Below are 19,629 nucleotides of genomic sequence, written 5' to 3'. Positions count from 1 at the left end.
GGTTAGTGCAGGAAAGGTAGGGACAAGAGTAGTTATTTACTAGTCTAAGACAGAAGATAAGGTGTGGCAGCCTCATTGTACCTGGACCGACTATAATGGCATAGAATGATAGAGTAAAGGCTGGTGGACAGAAGGAGCGCATCATTCACAAAGGATCTGAATATCGTCCCAAACCTGAAGATTTGGAAGGTATGGGAAGGGTTCATACGACTGGAGTTTGGTAACATGGGGTCTGCTTTGAGGATTTTGCTGAGTGTAGGCAACTTAGGAATAAAAGAGAACACCTGAAAAGCTAAATCAGACATCACCATGTGCTGATATAGCAGTCTTTGATGGGTGACTATGGCAGAGGGAAACAGGATAGGGTCTATGAAACTCAAGGTGTATCTTGAAGTATCCCAATAGTCTCATTTAGCTAATAACATGGAAATATGTTTAGTTATGAATTTATTCTCTGATTCCATAACTATATCAACAATATTTTACTTTATTATCATTCTAAAGTAAATTGAGGATTAATCCATTTGGCAATCAAGTCTTTTAAAGGTATTAATACATGTAATATTAAATAAATGAAAGTTACTAGCAATGTTTTTTAAATCTTTGTTATACATACAGTGTTTATTTTTCTTTTAAAAATCACCCATTTTATTTATGCACATCTTTACAATTTATAAAAATAAGACAATTTTAAAATCATGCAGTATCATGAATCACTTTCAATTTTGGGGGATAAGCAACTATCACTATTAACAAGCACCACACACCTCAAGAACTGGAGATAAAGATTAGCTGTGTGGATATCGACATGCAAGCAATAGGTTAATTTACAAAGAGCAAAAAATCGAGATTCTTCATCAGATGACTGAAAGTCTTCAAGCCCAGACCAAGAGGTGTAATCATCCACATTTTCTGTTGTTCCGTAAATCTAATGACCAAAATGATAATCAGTCAATTATTCTTTACAGCTTATATTTTCTTTTCCTTTCCTTTCTAGACACTAATTTACATTTAGAGAAATAATAAGACTATGACACTTCTTTCAGGCAGGTATCTATCTTAGAATAGCTACCTGCAAAATATATATCCAATACTTCCAAAAATTCTATGGGAGTAACCCTCTAATCTTGACTGGATCTAAGAACCAGCTTATGAGATAGGACCTTTACCTGACCCTCTTAATGAGATCTAGAATATAAGACTGGATAAGTCACTGGATAATGGAAAAACCTACTATTATTTGGTTAAATGAACAGAAAAATAAAATATTGTGATGACCATAGCTAAGACTATCTCTCAAGCCTCATCAGAGAAGTTTCTTCTGACAGTAGATAGTAATTAACAATGATATCCAGGACTGAACAATGTGCAGAGCATAAGACTCTGGACCATTAATATACAAATAGGATCGCCTCATTAACCCCCCCCACACACACACACAACACAAACACACACACACACACATACACATATTCCAAGGATCCAGTATCTTCATGAAAAATGAGGTGAAAGATGAAAAATGTATAGGCAGTAGGTGAGTCCAAGGAACCAGCATCTTCACTGATGTTACAAGTCTGATAATTGCATAAAATCAGAGATTTTGGCAGCATGCACAATTTCAAACCAGACAAAATCCCAGCACTCAGAACAGGAAATGGACATAAAGTTCTATCTCTAACCAAAATGTTATTTGCAAATGATACAAGATGAAAGGATAAAATGTCAGTTTTCTCCAAAATAGTATCATTTATTAGACCAACTACACTCCAGGTCAGATGAGAAGGCAAGGAGAAATCAGTCAACACAAAACATAATGCACAGGTTTTTCTTTTCTTATAGGGGTTTCTTTTTATTTTATTTGAATAATTTTGTCTTATTTTGTTCTCTTTTTCTTAATTATTTTCAGTTATTTTCCTTTTTCTATTTTTGGTTCTCTTTCTTCTTTTATGAGGGAGAAAGAGGAAGAGGGAGAGATAGATAAGGTGTTAAGGGGAATCTGGAGGAGTTAGGGAAGGGAAAGTATATGACCAAAATATAATGTATGAAACATATTTTAAATAAAAGTTAAGAATGGAAAACTTGTTATCACAATGAAACATAAAGCAATATGAAAGTTCAACCATAGGCAGGGAGTTACACATGTCTAGTGCATAGTACTGTAAATCTGTCAGCCACTTCCAAGTAAAATCAAGACTCTTGTATATATTTCCTTATATTTAATTGAATTAAGATAATTTTTTTCTTTTTGTGAATCTGAAGATGGGAGGACCAGGATTTGATACTTGAGAATAGAATAAATATTGTGTTTGACCTTGATAATGAATGGTGATTGGTGAGGTGTAATTGTTATGAGTGTTTAATGAAACAGTCAGGAATATTTTACTCTGCCTAGAGCAATATGTATTGTTCAAAGTACCATGAGAAAGATATACCTTAATGCTATCCATTAATTCTTAGAATGTCTACTGCATTGGATACAAAATATTGTTCTTGCAAAAGGATTATTTCAAATGTAATACTCATTGCAGAAATCATAGCATTCATGAGTGAAGAAAGTGAAAAGTAAAAACGCTACTCACTTGACTGAGTATGCTCTCGGTATCCACAAGAAGTTCGGCAATTTTTGTCCCGATATTTTTATATATTGGTAGAATATCATCGTCCATTTCTGGTGTAGTTTCTAGTAGGTTTATTAGGTCTTTAAGAGTTTCATTCCAAGCCTGCATTCTACTGAGTATCAAGTTTGGAAAGTCTTCGAGCTAAGCAGCAGCATTTCAACAATTACATTAATGAGTGAAATAAAAAAGAATTAGTTTGTTTTAGTTTTAAATAAGACAGGCTGAACTAAATATACTTTTATTACTTTTATGGTAAAGCAGAATGCCTTGGAAAAATAGAAATAATATAGAATAATAAAATATAAACAATTAGCATTGTAATTATGAAATAACATATAGATAATTATTTCCAATTATCCATTTTATTTAATTGATCATGCCTCGTTTTCCCTATGAAATTGTACCATCAGATTTCCCTTTAAGCTCTTTCATACTTCATTATTTTAGGTGTCCGTGAGAAACAAAGAATTTGCTGGAGCTTTGTAGGTGTCCTGATTCAGGGTAAATAGATGTTATTGATGCAAGTGGTAAGACATTTATTTAACTTACACTCATCAAATTAATAAAGTCAGTTATTCAAAATTATACTTATGCTGGATTATTTTAAGTTATTAATATAAATCTTCCATGAAGATAACCTGGAATTATTAAATGTGGCTTACTCAGCCTGAAGCACCCCCTATCCTTGCTTATTTGTAGGATCATATAAATTAAGAATGATGGAACAATGGAATGTCATTGTCTTTAATAACAGCATGAATAGAAATAACAATGGAATTTTGATTTTCCAGTGCATTCCAGGATATTAAATAAAACTAATTCCTGATTTAAAATGCTTCATGTTCTGAAATCTCTAGCTATCGTAGAGGCAGTGAAATGGGTTCTGAGGAAACCAGTGGATATTTTCATAGAAATGGGAAAAATACAAGATGGAAAGAATCATATCCAAAGGCATTGGCAATCTAGTCTCTTGGGACCATTGCAGCATATAAATAATACTGAGGACTTGAATTGAATGGTAACCCAGTTACCTGTTCTGATGGAACATACAAGTATTATAAAATTTTTCAATGCTTCAGTCTCCTTATGTCAGCTAGCTTTTGTGAATGCTAATCACAGCCATATCAATAGAGCACTTTGTGTAGTGCCTAACCACAGAGTACATATCTAAAAATATTTTCTTACTCCATTTTGCTTAATTACTATCACAAGACATTTAAGTCAGTTCATTTGGTGATAAGTTTTGAAAAAGAATCATAGGGAAGGATCACAACAGTTATCATTAAAACTGTTCTGATATGTAGACCTTTTCATTAAAACTGAGAGCATGGATTCTTCTCAGGAGCATTGCACAGTGCTTATACACACACACTCCCATGTTCAAGCTCTTTCAGTTAAGAAATAGAGGGAAGCTAAGAATACACGCAGACATTAATAGGCAAGTAAGAACATAGTAGAAACAGAAGAATCAAGAATACTAAGCATGGTAGTCAGTAATGGGCTTGCATTTATTAAACAAAATTTAGTAGTGAGATATATTACTAAATTAAAAACATCTTAAAAGATAATTTCTGGACTTGTGACAATATTACTTAGCATTTGCTTATTATTTATCATGTACCTAAAATCACTTCTCTTTGCTCATTCTTGCTCCATTTCCATGTAGGTATGATTTCCACATCTATTACAATACTTACTAAAATCTGCAGTATAATACAGCAAAGTTAGACAGCTACCTCAGGTGCTTAAGTGAAAAATCAAGCTAAAGACTCACAGAGATGACCTTTTGGGCTTCTTCCATGTCTTCAGGAATTTTGATGGAATATTTGTGGCAATAGGTAAGATTCTTAAGTAACTCCTGATGTCCAAGAAATTCAAGCATCTGCATATGTCAAAATTAAGTTCAGTTAATTAAAATCTGGAAAATAAACCAATGAATCCACAACCAGAATATTAATGGACTCAATAAGTGTGTACATTTTACAGATGAAATATACATAAAATCTAAGATAATGTGATATGAAAAGTTTGATATGTTTTCTTTTTAATTTGACAAGTAATTTTATCTTTTCCATCTGAATGTCAAACCTCAGCCCAGTTGATTATTAAATATTCTATTAATTTTTCTCTTCCCTAAATCCTTCTATATTAAAGAGAAGCCTTAAAATAACAAAAAAAATAGACAATAAAAATGTCCTTGATATCATTTTTCTTTAGAATTTGGGCCCAGTGTAATGGTATATTGTATCTATATTCATAATATCTTGTTTCCTGTATGTCCAAATTGAAGAGGATAATTAATGTGTTTTCTAAATAATAGGATTTCTTCCTATTACAAGTGAATATAAACATCAACACCATCCAGTGTTAATCATAAATCCTGACTGAAATTGTGTTGTTTAACAAAATTAGATATATCAAAGCGATAAGTTTAGTAAGCAATGAAATTTAAAAGCAACAAAATAGTAAATAATGTTTACCTTTTGAACAATAGATTCTTTATAAATATTATACTTTAAATATGCTATTAATAACATATTATTTAAAACTGATAATTCGCTACTGTGTAGAAGTTGAATGGGTTTCCAGGAATCTTAAGATTTTGAAAGATGTTCAGTAGAGAATGAGGAATGAGAAACCAATTTGAAAATAGACATCTATGGCAAATGCAGAGACACATTCTCTTGATTCCCATGGTTTTACTGAAGTCCTACATTTTTCTCCCTTGTGTTGACTGACCTTGAACAGATAACACTTATCAGGAGGAGGGTTTCTATTTTTGATTGTCAACCAGCCCTCCTACTGAATGAATTGCAGCACTGGGGAACTGTAAAGGTAATATAAGCATTGGAGTCCCTAAAAATGAATTAGTGCTTTTCTTCCCTCTTTATATGGTTTCCATTTGCATTGCTTCTAAATCCTACACCCAACTGACTACAATGCACTTCACCCTTCCTGGGGGATCTGCATTGAACTAAGTGAAAGTTGCCAATGTTTTCTGTCTCCTTTAAAGCTACATTCAGCTATAGGAGAGCTTCTCTAGTCACAACACTAGGTAAACCTTTAGTTTATAATTATAATTTTAATTAAAAGTGAATAAATTTATAAGAAATTGAGCAAATGATTTTTGTAAGTTTCCCCATTCTCACTTTCCTTTTTACAGCCAGAAGGTTTCAAGTGTGATAACACAAGAGAGAAATGTCACAGTGCACCTCTGAATATGTCTTTGCTGAATTCTCTTGTAAGTTCAAGTAATGCCATTATCATGAAAGTTTTTGGGGGAAAATCGAAATAAATGTGGTACTTACAAATTGGTCATAGGAGTTCAATGATGATGAACTTAGCTGAATCATAAAGGGGGAAATGATTAACAAAAACAAGTGCAAACAGCCAACGCAAATGAGTATTTGTTGCAAAAAAAAAAAAAAAAGACTTTCTATGGATATCCACTTCAGTACTAAAACCATGTCTAATATATGCTTCTTGACATCAACGGGCCTTTAACAGAGCACACACAGTCCTCAGGAACACAGATCCTATTTCTTTTCTAAACCAGTCATTTCAGTGAAAAACCTCAGCACCAGAAACCCTTAAATATGATTTAAATAAAAAGTATGTATGATTCTCAGCATTTAGGAGTTTATGAGAAGCTAATATGGTATTGTTTCTCTTTCCTCCCCCCCCCTTAAATTATCCTACTTTAGACTCATTCCATGCATTCCTTCTGACTCATTGCAGTGCCCATCTTCTCTATTGGATATCTTCAATGTTAACAGAGCAAATTCTTAAAATATTATGCTGCCAGTGCACACATTTTTAAGTAAACAACAATTAAAAATGGGAGAAGTACGTTAGAAATTTTATTCCTTGCAAACCAGAGATGTCCTAAAGCTGTCCCTTTCTCATTATGCTTTTTTTCTTTTGTGTGTGTGTGTGTGTGTGTGTGTGTGTGTGTGTGTGTGTGTAATTTTCTTTTACTTGTGGAGGCATATCACTTGGAATTAGAATTTGATTCTTCCCCATACTAAGCTCAAGCAAAACCATTAAACCAAAGCTTTTGGGGTGGAAAGGAAAAAAGATGAAAGCACGTGATATACTCACAAATTTATCAAAAAGTTTTGCAGAGATCTCACTGATGGTCTGAGACAGGATAAGAAAAAAGAACAGAAAAAGTGGTGAGTTTAAAAATGGCAAAAATGAACACTTATTGGAAAAAGAGACATATTCTCTGGGTGTTTATTTCTGTGCTGAAACCCTGTATGTTCTTTCCTCCTTGAACAGAAAGCCTGCAGCCCTCAGAAACAGTAACATTCCACTTCAAACCCAAACTTCCAAGGATTGCATCTCTTTAAACAAGGACTCTCAGCATTTAAACATTTGAGAAGCTAATGTTTCAGGGCTTTTTGGTTTGGGTTGTTTGTTTTGTTTTGTTTTGTTTTATGGCTTTCTTTATTGTCATGTCATCACCAGTTAAGTCAGTTTCATTCATTCCACGTGACTCACTGTAATGCATTTCTCCTCTATTAGATGTGGTACTGTGTGTTAAAGATGCTAAAAGAGACTGAAAAACAAAGTAAGGAAGTCAGACCTCTTCCCCAGCTGGCTCTATTAGAGTTTTATGCCAAAAGTGGAAATTCAAGAAAATTGATATATAAGTAGGGGAAAACTCCAAGGCTCATTGAATTCTTCAAAACTTGGTAAGAGTTCATGAAGCATATCCCATTTTTTCTTTCTTCACTGTTCTGTAACTGTTCCTTTAAATCATTTTTTAAAGGTATTTTATTAGAAACTTGGCTTCCTATAACTATAACTGTGGGACAGAATAATCTTTTAACAGGAATGTTCCTTTATAACAATAAGAACAATATCAAAAAAGATTTATGTGAAGTACTTACAAAAATCCTGCGCAACTCCATGTTGAGGTCACTGATATTCTTAGAAAGTATCATGGCACCATCAAACTGTCCTTTGATGGAGAGTGGATCATCATCAGTCCCATTGCTACTCAAAGGTACAGAGGCCACCTTCTCCCACAAAAGGAGGTTTGGCACCACCAGCAGCATAAGTGCCCCTGCAGAAAGAATGTTATATGTATGTATGTATGCATGTATATGTATAAATTATATATATATAATATACATAATTAATATATACATAATATATATGTGTGCATGCATACAAACACACACATACACACACACACACACACACACACACACACACACATATTTTTTTTCACAGACCACAGGAAGCTCAAGAAGACCAAAGTGGTGGGGATGCTTTGGTCCTTCTTAGAAGGGGGAACAAAATACTCATTGGGAGAAATATGAAGATAACGTGTAGAACAGAAACTGAAGGAAAGGCCATCCAGAGACTGCCTCACCTGGGGGTCCATCCCATACACACTCACCAAACCCAGACACTATTGTGGATGCCAAGAAGTACTTGCTGACAGGAGCCTGATATAGCCATCTCCAGAGAGGCTCTGCCAGAATCTGACAAAAACAGAGGCGGATGTTTGCAGCCAACAATTGGACTGAGCTTGGGATCTCCAATTGAGTAGTTAGAGAAAGGACTGAGGGACTGAAGGGTTTGCTTGGTGCCTTAGTGTAGGGGAATTGCATGGTGGGGAGGCAGGAGTGGGTAGGTGGGAGTGGTAACATCCTCATAAAAGCTGGGGAGCGGAGGGGATAGAGGAAACTGGGAAAGGGAATAACATTTGAAATGTAAATAAAGAAAATGTCCACTAAAAATATGATTAAGTTCCTTGAAGTCAAGCATATCAGAGAAGAGATTGAGAAAATAGAACATGTTTCATTCTTCCTTCTACAGTTGCTACAAATTTAATGTACAATCTCTCACCACATTTCAGTCAACTGTCTCATTTTCTGAAATTTGACTGTGTGAGATTGTTCCTTTCATGCCCTGATCATCTAAGGTTGTGTAAGCAAAATACTTGCTCTTACCACTAGACAGTGATAAATATTCCAATATGTAAATTCAATTAAGAAACACAAAATACCTCTAGACATTCCTACATGTGTCCTATAATTATTAGTTCTTAGATAAACCTCTAATCCAAAATAGGTGGTGTATTTACTTTAAATAACATCAACTAGAAAGGACTTCTCAGTTTAATCTGATTTTATTTGTCATGACTAGGCATGAACACCAGTTTGTTCATTGAGAACAATGGACATCAATGAACTGTTTTAGCTTACTTAGGAGAACATTATGAGTTACTTACAGGAGCATGGTTGAGTGAAAGACATTGTCATCCCTGAGGTGTCCTGGCACAGCTTGGATGTTTCTCGCAGTCCCTACTCCACCAAATATTCCACCTCCTATATAGGCCATTGAACCAGCCCCAAGGCCACAGCACTGCTAGGAGGTAGGAAGAAGTAACATCAGGAATGAAGGTGAGAACCATATGACTCTTTAACTTCAGGCAGTGCTAACAGCCTCAACAGCGTGACTTGATGAGTCAAATGGTTACTTTCACACTTTTAGATTAATTTAGACTGCATCTAGGGTCCAAGTTAAGTTGCAAACAGTTATAGACAACTCTTCTTCACAAAGGGTTTTATGAATACCATGCTTGAACAAAATATAGGACACTTACAAAATATGGGATACCTATATTTGTTAGAGTGACATATTTTAATTTTTCTGAATATTTGACAACAAAGCCATAGGAACAGTCCTGTATTTGGAGCAGTTTAATATACATATACATATACATATACATATATATATATATATTATATAACAATTTAACATATATACATATGTGTATATGTGTGTGTTAGGAACACAGTAAAGTGTTTAATAGACACAGTAAGTCAATAATACAGGTGTACAGAGAGAGAGGAAAGAGAGGGAGGGGAGGGGAGGGGGAAAGGAATAGGTAGAAAGAGAGAGGGAGAGGAAGAGAGGGAGAGAGATTTGTGGTTGTTGTTTTGTGTTTTGGGGGAGTAGTTTGCATGGCGTTGTAGGTAAAGTGCCTTCACTTAATCAAAGTTCACATCAGTCCTTCATGTTGCAGCTCAAAATATTCTATGCCATAGATTTTCCGCAAGACTAACCTATACAAATATAGGTTCTACATGGAACTGGGTTTAATCCTAATCAGAATGTATTTGACTGCACCTCTGACAGTTGTATCATGATTGAGTATTGATGTCAGGATTGGTAGTTGCCTTCTAAGCATGTCCCTTTATGATAGTTCAGAGCCATTGCCAGCATGGTGTCATCAGAAAGTAAAGAAAGAGTGTGGAACCTTCAATTCAGCCACAGTATCTCTTTACCCTCTAAATAAAGCTTTTGCTATACTGTCCAGTCATCTGTTAACTTTAGTATTGTTTTCATTCAATATATTATCAAGAGTCTATAATACATGGATGACTACTTTTACAGAAATGATCTGTGCTGTCAGTAAGAACTAGAGTTCATTGATTAGAGGAAGCGATGGAAGGAATAGGTATCTTCTGCTGGTAGAAGCAGGTGCTTGTGTGAAGAACAGACCAATAAAAACCGCAGCATTAATTTGGAACACTGAATAAAAGTTTTCATATGGTTTCCATATAGAATTTTTAATATTCCTTAGGTTTACTTAACCTTCACTAGTCAACTTCTTGTCCCCTGCCTTCTAATCCCCACATCATTTAATGTCTTCTCACTTTCCACTTAATATCCTCCATGATTTACTATGTCTTCTCAGTCTTGAAATGTTGTTACTCATCTCACTGACCTCTTATTATTTCATGAATTCCAATGGTACTTCAATTTAAACAATCATATCTAAAAGTCAAATATAGAGAGCTGAAAAGTTGACTTGGAGATTAAGACCATATCCTATTCATCCTAATGACCTGTGTTTGATTTGCAATACCCACTTCTGGCAGCTTACAAAGGCCTGTAAGTCCAATTCTATGGAAATCAAGCTGCTCTGGCCCCATAGTCACTTCCTCTTTCATATATATATGTATATACATACACATACACATATACTAATATATACATATACTTATATATACATATACATATGAATATACAATATAATTCAAAAGCTAGGATATTTATAATATATATATATATATCATATTTATAATTCAAAGATAGGATCCATATATGGGAAAGAACATTTAGCATATCTTTGTGGGTCTTCATTACATCAATAAAAAATGTTTATGTACAACTACAACCATTTTACTACATGTGTGTATGTATGTGCATGCATGGGTGTGTAATTTACTTTATTCATCAACTAGAAAGTATAAGCTATTTCTGCTCCTACTTTAATGTGAATAGATCACCACTAAATAAAGAAGTATTTACCATGTAGAATACAGGGTCATTGGGAGTACACCCAAGAGCTTCATAGCTGAATCAAAATGAGTAAGTGAAAATCAACATTTTTAAGGAAACTCTACATCAATTTCCATAGCAGGCACACTATATTTTATTTTCACTATGGGGTTACCTTAAAGAAAAGACCTCCCTTAAATGTTAGAGAAATCATTTCATAAACTATGACTCACACTAATAAAAAAGATAGAAAAAATAAAGCAATGACATTTATCTTGCTGTTTCTTGATAGTTCAAGTAGTGTGACAAGCCATCTTACAATTCCTAACACAGTGAATTGTGTTCCCTTGAAATGTAAGCTTCCAGATAGTTCCTTAAAACAGTCACTCTTGTCAGTTTATTTTTTATCATAGTAAAGAAAACAGAAATCTGTACAAATGTCATTACCCAGAAGTAGTTAGTCTTCACTGTCTTCAGGCATTTCCACAAGACTGCCTTGGTACAGGAAGTTAACATTATCTGTATTTGCCAGGAGTAAATAAGGGATTGATCCCATCTTTATCTACATTACCTACATTCTTGAGCTTAAGTGGCTAGAGGCTAGCACTTTGGCTACATCCTGTTTTTCACCAATATCTTTCTACTCAAAGGTTTAGAGTTTTATGGATAATGTTAAAAATAAAAGGCTCTAATTTTTCATGAACACATAAGTTCAGCTTAATTTCATGGAATTGTGTGATATATTACAATTTACAGTTGTGATATATATTATGTTTCTAATAAAGTCTAACTCCCCCAAATTTAATATCTTCCAGTACAAAATGCACTCTTCCTAACATATTTAGTAGACATGATAACTCTAACTTTTAACAAAACAAATTTCAGCCAAATATAATATATACGTATATGTATATATTTATATATACAAGATGCACATATGTGCATGAATAATGATGTTATTTAAAAATAAAAACTATTAATTTGAAAGGAAGTTTGCAGATTTACATTGGAAGGGAAAAATCAGGTTAAGGAAAGGGAAGTGATGTAGTTCTCTATCTCTATATCTGTAGTCTGTTACTTTCGAACAAATTCTAAGATTCTCTATGCTTTCTTAACTTTACTGTCATTTGTTTCACTGCTATTTCTGTGAAAAATGTATTAAATTTCTGAATTAATTTTTGTAGAGATAAAGAAATACAGATCTAGATCCATTGTTCCTATATATACTTAAAATTTTTATCTATACGTGTATTTTTATTTCTTAATAAAATATTTAGATGGTTATATCTCTATGGATTTCCATTTAGGTATTCTTGCTTTTTATTTGTTTGCCTTATGTTATTATTGTTTTCATTTATGTGTATGTGTTTTTCTCCTGCATGTATGTTGGGGCAGTCATTGGTTGGCCATGACTTCTGTGTTCCATCCTATTTCTGTGTATCTTGTAGTCAGGATAAAGTTTTGGTTGAAGGTTTTGTTGGATGTGCTCATGTCCTCCTACTTCCATTAGAAGTCCTGCCTGGCTTCAGGAGGAAGTGGACCCTTCAGTTTCCATATCCCTTGCTGGTAGTCAAAGCTAGGGAAACCCTCATAGACTCCTGGGAGCCTCCTGCATATAAGGTTTTCCCCTACTCCCAGAGATATCTCCCACTGATTTCCTTCTTCACTCTCAGTTCTCTCCTGCTCTCTATTCCCCATACCTGATTTCCAAAATCTCATCCCCTCTCCACCCCATCACTCACCCAGCGTCTTTATCCATCCAACTCTAGTGACTATGAGGTCTATTTATCTTCCCTTCCAAGTGAGATTCACACATGCTAACTTGGGCCTTCCCTATTCTGGAGTTTCTTTAGGGCTGTGAACTGTAGTATGGTTATACTGTCTGTACTTTATGGCTAATGTTCACTTATGAGTGAGTGTATATTATACGTCTTCTAAGTCATTCTGGTTCTAGGTTACCTCACTCAGGATGATATTTTCTACTTTCATCCATTTGTTTACAAATTTCATGACTGTTTTGTTTGTTTGTTTTCTTTTTTGGTTTTTCTACTTGGTAACCTTTATTTATTTATTTATTTATTTATTTATAAGCCAAATATTGGTCCCAGTCCCCCTCACAGAACCCCTCCCGCTGTTCTCTGAAAAGATGTCCCCTCGGGGTATCTCCCCACCATTGTATATGAAGGATCTGCCAGATTGGATGCATCCTCTCCCTCTGAGGCCAGTCAAGACAATCATGGAGAATGAGCAACACATCTGCTGCACATGGGCTGGTGGCCTCCTTCTATGCTGTGCATGTTCTTTGAGGAATATCTTTGTTTTTAATAGTTGAATCATATTTCATTGTATAGATGTACCACATTTTCTTTATCCATCCTTCAAATGTGGTGTATCTAGGTTGTTTCCTGTTTTTGGCTATTACCAATAAAGCTGCTATGAACATAGATGAACAAGTGTTTTTATGGTATAGTGAGGCATGTTTTAGATATATGTGCAGGAGTTGTATAGCAATGTCTTGGAGTAGAACTATTCCCAATTTTCAGAGAAACCCCAAAATTGATTTCCAACATGGTTGTACAAGTTTGCTTTCAGGGCTTTTTTCTTATTGTTTTGTTTTGTTTTTTTCTCTTTTTAATTGAATATCTTCTTCATTTACATTGCCAATGGTAAAACCTTTCCAGCTTTCCCCCCTTCCCTAAGATCTCCAATCCCTCCCTCCTCCCTCCCCCTGCATCCACATATATGCCTCTCCACCTGACACACTCCCACCTCTGGCCCTTGGTTTCCCTTTATTGGGGCCTCTGTGGAGCCTTTACCTGACCAAGGACCATTACTCCCACTGATGCCCAACATGGCCTTCCTCTGCCCCATTTTTGTCTGGAACCATGTGTGCCCCTTGGTTTATGGTTTAGTCCTGTAAGCCTTGGGGCATCTCGGTGGCCAAAATCATTGTTTTTCCCATGGGACTTGTTCTGGCTGGTTTTGTGTGTCAACTTGACACAGGCTGGAGTTATCACAAAGAAAGGAGCTTCAGTTGGGGAAATGCCTCTATGAGATCCAGCTGTGGGACATTTTCTCAATTAGTGATCAAGTGGGGAGGGCCCCTTGTGGGTGGTACCATCTCTGGGCTGGTATTCTTGGGTTCTATAAGAAAGCAGGCTGAGCAAGCCAGGGGAAGCAAGCCAGGAAGAAACATCACTCCATGGCCTCTGCATCAGCTCCTGCTTCCTGACCTGCTTGAGTTCCAGTCCTGACTTCCTTTAGTGATGAACTGCAATGTGGAAGTATAAGCTCAATAAACCCTTTCCTCCCCAACTTGCTTCTTGGTCACGATGTTTGTGCAGGAATAGAAACCCTGACTAAGACAAATTGGTACCAGCATAGTGGGGTATTTCTGTGACAACCTGACCATGTTTTAGGGAGGATTGTGTAAGGACTTTGGAACTTTGAGCTAGAAAAGCCATTAGAATATTAAGAGCTCGGTGGAAAGTTCTGTAGGAGCTTGGAAGACAATGTTAAGAACAGTGCAAAAGATGGAGGCCTGGCTTGTGAAATTTCAGAGGGAAGATTAAAGACTCTTACAGTGGCCATGTTTTGATTGTGAAGATTCTGTGGTTTGGGTGAGCTGGGGCTGAAGAATCAGCTGTAAGTAACAAGATACCAGAACCACTAACGCAAACCTTTGTGTTACTGGGACTATTGATGCTGGTTAGCTGGAGCTAAGAAATTAGCGGTGATTAAGAAGAGACCAGCATCACTGAGATGAAATCTTCTTGGAAGTGTTTTCTGAGAGCACAGAGAGTGTGTTCCAGAGATAGCCACAGTTGTATTTTGTGTTGTGGCTGGACTTGGTACTGTGTAAGAATCACCCAGGTGGTACTGGTTTTGAAGGCATGAAGGAGTCACGAACAGCAGCTGAGGCTCTTGGCACAGTGAGAGGCCACTGAAGGCCATTGGTGAAGGTGCAGCCTCAGTTGCAATTGATGGCCCACGATGTGAAGGGGTCATGCATAGGAGCCGAGGCTTGTCACCATGAAGAGAGCCTATGAGAGGCTATTGGTGAAGCCTAGTTACAGTAGAAGTCAGCAGTGTTTTGGAGATGCCAGTGCCATGAGATGACCACCAAGAACAGCAGCAGCAGTGGAATACAGGCAGCTGGAGCCTAGAAGACAAGCTGTGTGCTACAAAGGACAGAGCTGGAGTAGTAACCCACGCCCTTGGAGGAGGCCGGAAGATTGTGAGTTGGATCCCAGACATTGAACCATTGGAGTTTGAGTTTTGTTTTTGGTTGTGACTGTGCCCTGATAGGTTTCCCTCTTGAAGGAAGAAAGTATTTTAGTGGAGCCCATAGTTAAGACTTTGAGTTTTTAAAAGACTTTGAATTTTAAAGATATCAGATGTTTTAAAGTGATAGAACTTTCAATATGTAAAGACTGTGGGACTTGTAAAGTAATTTAGATCTTGGGGATGAATAAAGAAGTAAGGGTTGAGGCCTAATAGTGATGCATTTGTGTGTCAAGTTGACAAGAGGTTAATTGTTCTGGCTGGCTTTGTGTGTCAACTTGACACAGGTTGAAGTTATCACAGAGAAAGGAGCTTCAGTTGGAGAAATGCCTCAATGAGATCCAGCTGTGGGACATTTTCTCAATTAGTGATCAAGGAGAGAGGGCCCCCTTGGGTGGTACCATCTCTGGGCTGGTATTCTTGGGTAATATAAGAGAGCAGGCTGAGCAAGCCAGGGGAAGCAAGTGAGTAAGAAACATCCCTCCACGGCCTCTGCATCAGCTCCTGCTTCCTGACCTACTTGAGTTCCAGTCCTGACTTCCTTTAGTGATGAACTGCAATGTGGAAATGTAAGCTCAATAAACCCTTTCCTCTCCAACTTGCTTCTTGGTCATGATGTTTGTGCAGGAATAGAAACCCTGACTAAGACAGGGCTGTAAACCCCTTCAACTCCTCTGGACCATCCTCCAGCTCCTCCACTGGGGACCCCACGCTCAGTCCAATATTTGGTTGCTAGCATCTGTCTCTGTATTTGTAAGGCTCTGGCAGGGCCCCTCTGCCATGACAGCCATGGCATGCTCCTTTTAGTATACACTTCTTGTAGACCATAGTAGTGTCAGGGTTTGTTGACTGTTTATAGGATGAATCCACGGGTAGGGCAGTCTCTGGGTGCCCTTTACTTAGTCTCTGCTCCACACGTTGTCTCCCTTATTGCTCCTGTGAGTATTTTGTTCACTTTCTTAGAGGAACCAAAGCACCCTCACTTAAGTCCTCCTTCTTGAGCTTCCTGTGCTAGGTGAATTGTAACTTGTTTATTTTGAGTTTTAGACTGACATCCTCTTATTAGTGAATACATACCATGTATGTTCTTTTGTGATTGGGTTGCCTTGCTCAGGATGACACGTTCTAGTTCCATCCATTTGCCTAAAATTTCAATAAGTCATCACTTTTAATAGCTGAATAGTACTCCATTGTGTGTATGTATATATATATATATATATATATATATATATATATATATATATATATATATATATACCACAGTTTCTGTATCCATTCCTCTGTTGAGGGACATCTGGGTTCTTTCCATCTTCTGGCTATTATAAATAAGGCACCTATGGACATAGTGAAGCATGTGTCCTTATTACATGTAGGAACATCTTCTTAGGTATATGCCGAGGAGTGGTATAGCTCGGTCTGCAAGTAGTACTATGTCTAATTTTCTGAGGAATCGCCAAGCTGATTTCCAAAGTGGTTTTAACAGCTTGCAATCCCACCAAAAATGGAGAAGTGTTCCTTTTCCCCCACATCCTCTCCAGGATCTGCTGTCCCCTTAGTTTTTCATCTTAGCCACTGTGACCAGTGTAAGGTGGAATCTCAGTGTTGTTTTGACTTGCCTTTCCCTGATAACTAAGGATGCTGAACATTTCTTTAGGTTCTTTAGAGCCATTAGAGTTTCTGCAGTTGAGAATTCCCTGATTAGCTCTGTACCCCATTTTTAATAGGGTTATTTGACTCTCTGTAGACTAGCTTCTTGAGTTTTTTGTATACATAGGATATTAGCCCTCTATCAGCTGTAGGTTTGGTAAAGAACTTTTCCCAATTTATTGGTTGCCATTTTGTCCTATTGACTATATCCTTTGCCCTTACAGAAGCTTTGCAGTTTTATGAGGTCCCATTTGTCCATTCTTGTTCTTAGAGCATAATCCATTGGTGTTCTGTTCAGGAACTTTTCCCCTGTGACCATGTGTTCAAAATTCATCCCCACTTTCTCCACTATAAGCTTCAGTGTTTCTGGTTTTATGTGTGGCTCCTTGATCCACTTGGACTTGAGCTTTGTTCAAGGAGATAAGAATGAGTCAATTTGCATTTTTCTGCATGCAGATCTCCAGTTGATCTAGCACCATTTGTTAAAAATGCTGTCTTTTCCCCACTGGATGTTTTTAGCTTCTTTATCAAATATCAAGTGACTGTACATGTGTGGGTTCTTTTCTGGGTCTTCAATTCTATTCCATTGATCTTCCTGCCTGTCTGCATACCAATACCAAACAGTTTTTACCACTACTGCTCTGTAGTAGAACTTGAGGTCAGGGATGATGATTGTCCAAGAAGATCTTTTGTTGTAGAGAATAGTTTTTGCTACCCTGGGTTTTTGTTATTCCAGATGAATTTGCGAATTGCTCTTCCTAGATCTATAAAGAATTCATTTGGAATTTTGAGGGGGATTGCATTGAATCTGTAGATTGCTTTTGGCAAGATGGCCATTTTTACTATATTTATCCTGCCAATCCATGAACATGGGAGATATTTCCACCTTCTGAGACTTACTTCAATTTCTTTCTTCAGAGGCTTAAAGTTCTTGTCATAAAGATCTTTCACTTGCTTCGTTAGGGTTGCACCTAGGTATGAAATATTATTTGAGACTATTGTGGAGGGTGTCATTTCCTTAATTTCTTTCTCCTCTTGTTTATCCTTTGAGTAGAGGAAGGCTACTGATTTGCTTGAGTTAATTTTATATCCAGCCACTTTACTGAAGTTGTTTATAAGCTTTATAAATTCTCTGATGGAAATCTTGGTGTTGCTTAAGTACACTATCATATTATCTACAAATGTGATATTTTGGCTTCTTCCTTTCTAATTTGTTTACATTTGACCTCCTTTTGTTGCCTGATTGCTCCGGCTAGGACTTCAAGTACTATATTGGATAGATAGAGAGTGGGTAGCCTTGTCTGGTCCCTCATTTTAGTGGGATTGCTTCAATTTTCTCTCCATTTAACTTGATGTTGGCTACCAGTTTGCAGTCTATTGCTTTCACTATGTTAGGTATGGGCCTTGAATTCCCGATCTCTCCAAGACTTTTATTATGAAGGGAGACTGGATTTTGTCAAAAGCCTTGTCAGCATCTAATGAAATGTCCATGTGGTTTTTATGCTTTAGTTTGTTTATGTAGTGGATTACATTGACAGATTTCTGTATATGGAACCATCCCTGCATCCCTGGAATGAAGCTTACCTGATTGTGGTGAATTATAGTTTTGATGCATACTTGGATTCAGTTGGCCAGGATTTTGTTCAATATTGTTGCCTCAATGTCCATGAGGGAGATTGGTCTGAAGTTCTTCTTTGCTTGGTCTTTGTTTGGTTTAGGTATAAGCATTATTATGGCTTCAGAGAATGAGTTGGGTATTGTTCCTTGAGCTTCTATTTCATGGACAAGTTTGAAGAGTATTGGTATTAACTCTTCTTTGAAGACCTGATAGAATTCTCTGCCAAACTCATCTAGTCCTGGGCTTTTTTTTTTTTTTTTTTTTTTTTTTTTTTTTTTTTTTTTTTTTTTTTTTTTGATGGGAGACTATGAATGAGTGCTTCTATTTCCTCAGGACTTATGGGGCTATTTAGATGATTTATCTGACCCTGATTTATCATTGGTACCTGGTATGTATTTATAAAGTTGTCTATTTCATCCAGGTTTTCAAACCTTTTTGAGTATAAACCCTTGTAGTAGGATCTGGTTATTTTTTTGAATTTCCATAGTTTCTGTTGTTATACCTCCCTTTTTGTTTCTGATTTTATTAATATAGATACTGTCTCTGTGCACTCTGGTTAGTCTGGCTAATTGTTTATCTATCTTACTGATTTTTTCAAAGAACCAACTCTTGTTTTGTTAATTCTTTGTATAGTTCCTTTTATTTCTGTTTGGTTGACTTTGGCCCTAAGTTTGATTATTTCCTGCCATCTACTCCTCTTGGGGGTATTTGCTTCCTTATGTTCTAGAGCTTTCAAGTGTACTGTCAAGCTATTAGTGTAAGCTCTCTCCATTCTCTTTTTGGAGGCACTCAGAGCTACGAGATTTCCATTTAGCACTGCTTTCATTGTGTCCCATAAATTTTGGTATGATGTGTCTTCATTTTCAATAAATTCTAAAAAAATCTTTAATTTCTTTCTTTATTTTCCTTGACCAGGCTTTCATTGAGAAAGGTTCAAGTGCATTGTTCAAGGTTCCTGTGCATGTGTGTTTTCCATTGTTTTTCTTTGAGCTTAAGACCAGCATAAGGCCATGGTGATCTGATAAAATACATGGAATAATTTCAATATTTCTGTATCTGTGGAGACCAATTTGTGACCATTTATCTGGTCAATTTTTGAGAAGGTACCATGAGGTGCTGAGAAGGTATATTCCTTTGCTTTAGGGTGGAATGTCC

General features: G+C 36.4%; 1 protein-coding gene across 2 annotated transcripts; it reads right to left on the bottom strand.

Moving 5' to 3' along the window:
• Nucleotides 1–706: 706 nt before the first annotated feature.
• On the bottom strand, nucleotides 707–8,896 carry LOC127665156 (prolactin-7A1-like). Of its 2 annotated transcripts, none has more exons than XM_052157585.1 (7): nucleotides 8,866–8,896; nucleotides 7,514–7,692; nucleotides 6,720–6,758; nucleotides 5,927–5,962; nucleotides 4,393–4,500; nucleotides 2,580–2,759; nucleotides 707–928 (listed from the first exon to the last, which is right to left on the bottom strand). In XM_052157585.1, exons 1-7 carry the CDS (start codon nucleotides 8,894–8,896, stop codon nucleotides 707–709), a joined length of 795 nt encoding a protein of 264 aa, XP_052013545.1. The 2 variants fall into 2 exon arrangements, with proteins under 2 accessions (XP_052013545.1, XP_052013546.1); XM_052157586.1 differs by having other exon boundaries at nucleotides 7,514–7,689.
• Between the last annotated feature and the right edge of the window lie 10,733 nt (nucleotides 8,897–19,629).

The sequence above is a fragment of the Apodemus sylvaticus genome, chromosome 14 (genome assembly GCF_947179515.1).
Source record: "Apodemus sylvaticus chromosome 14, mApoSyl1.1, whole genome shotgun sequence".
Taxonomy (NCBI): Eukaryota; Metazoa; Chordata; class Mammalia; order Rodentia; family Muridae; genus Apodemus; species Apodemus sylvaticus.
The sequence above is the reverse complement of the archived record's forward strand: the minus strand, read 5'-3'. Positions and strand labels throughout refer to the sequence as shown.

What these genes read in the sequence shown, in the direction of transcription:
- LOC127665156 (XM_052157585.1), bottom strand. Translation starts at nt 8,896, where the DNA reads ATGACAATGTCTTTCACTCAACCATGCTCCT. An exon ending in CAAAACTTTTTGATAAATTT is followed by an intron (nt 5,963 to 6,719) that starts GTGAGTATATCA and finishes TTTATGATTCAG; the next exon opens with CTAAGTTCATCATCATTGAA. An exon ending in TGAACTCCTATGACCAATTT is followed by an intron (nt 4,501 to 5,926) that starts GTAAGTACCACA and finishes TGACATATGCAG; the next exon opens with ATGCTTGAATTTCTTGGACA.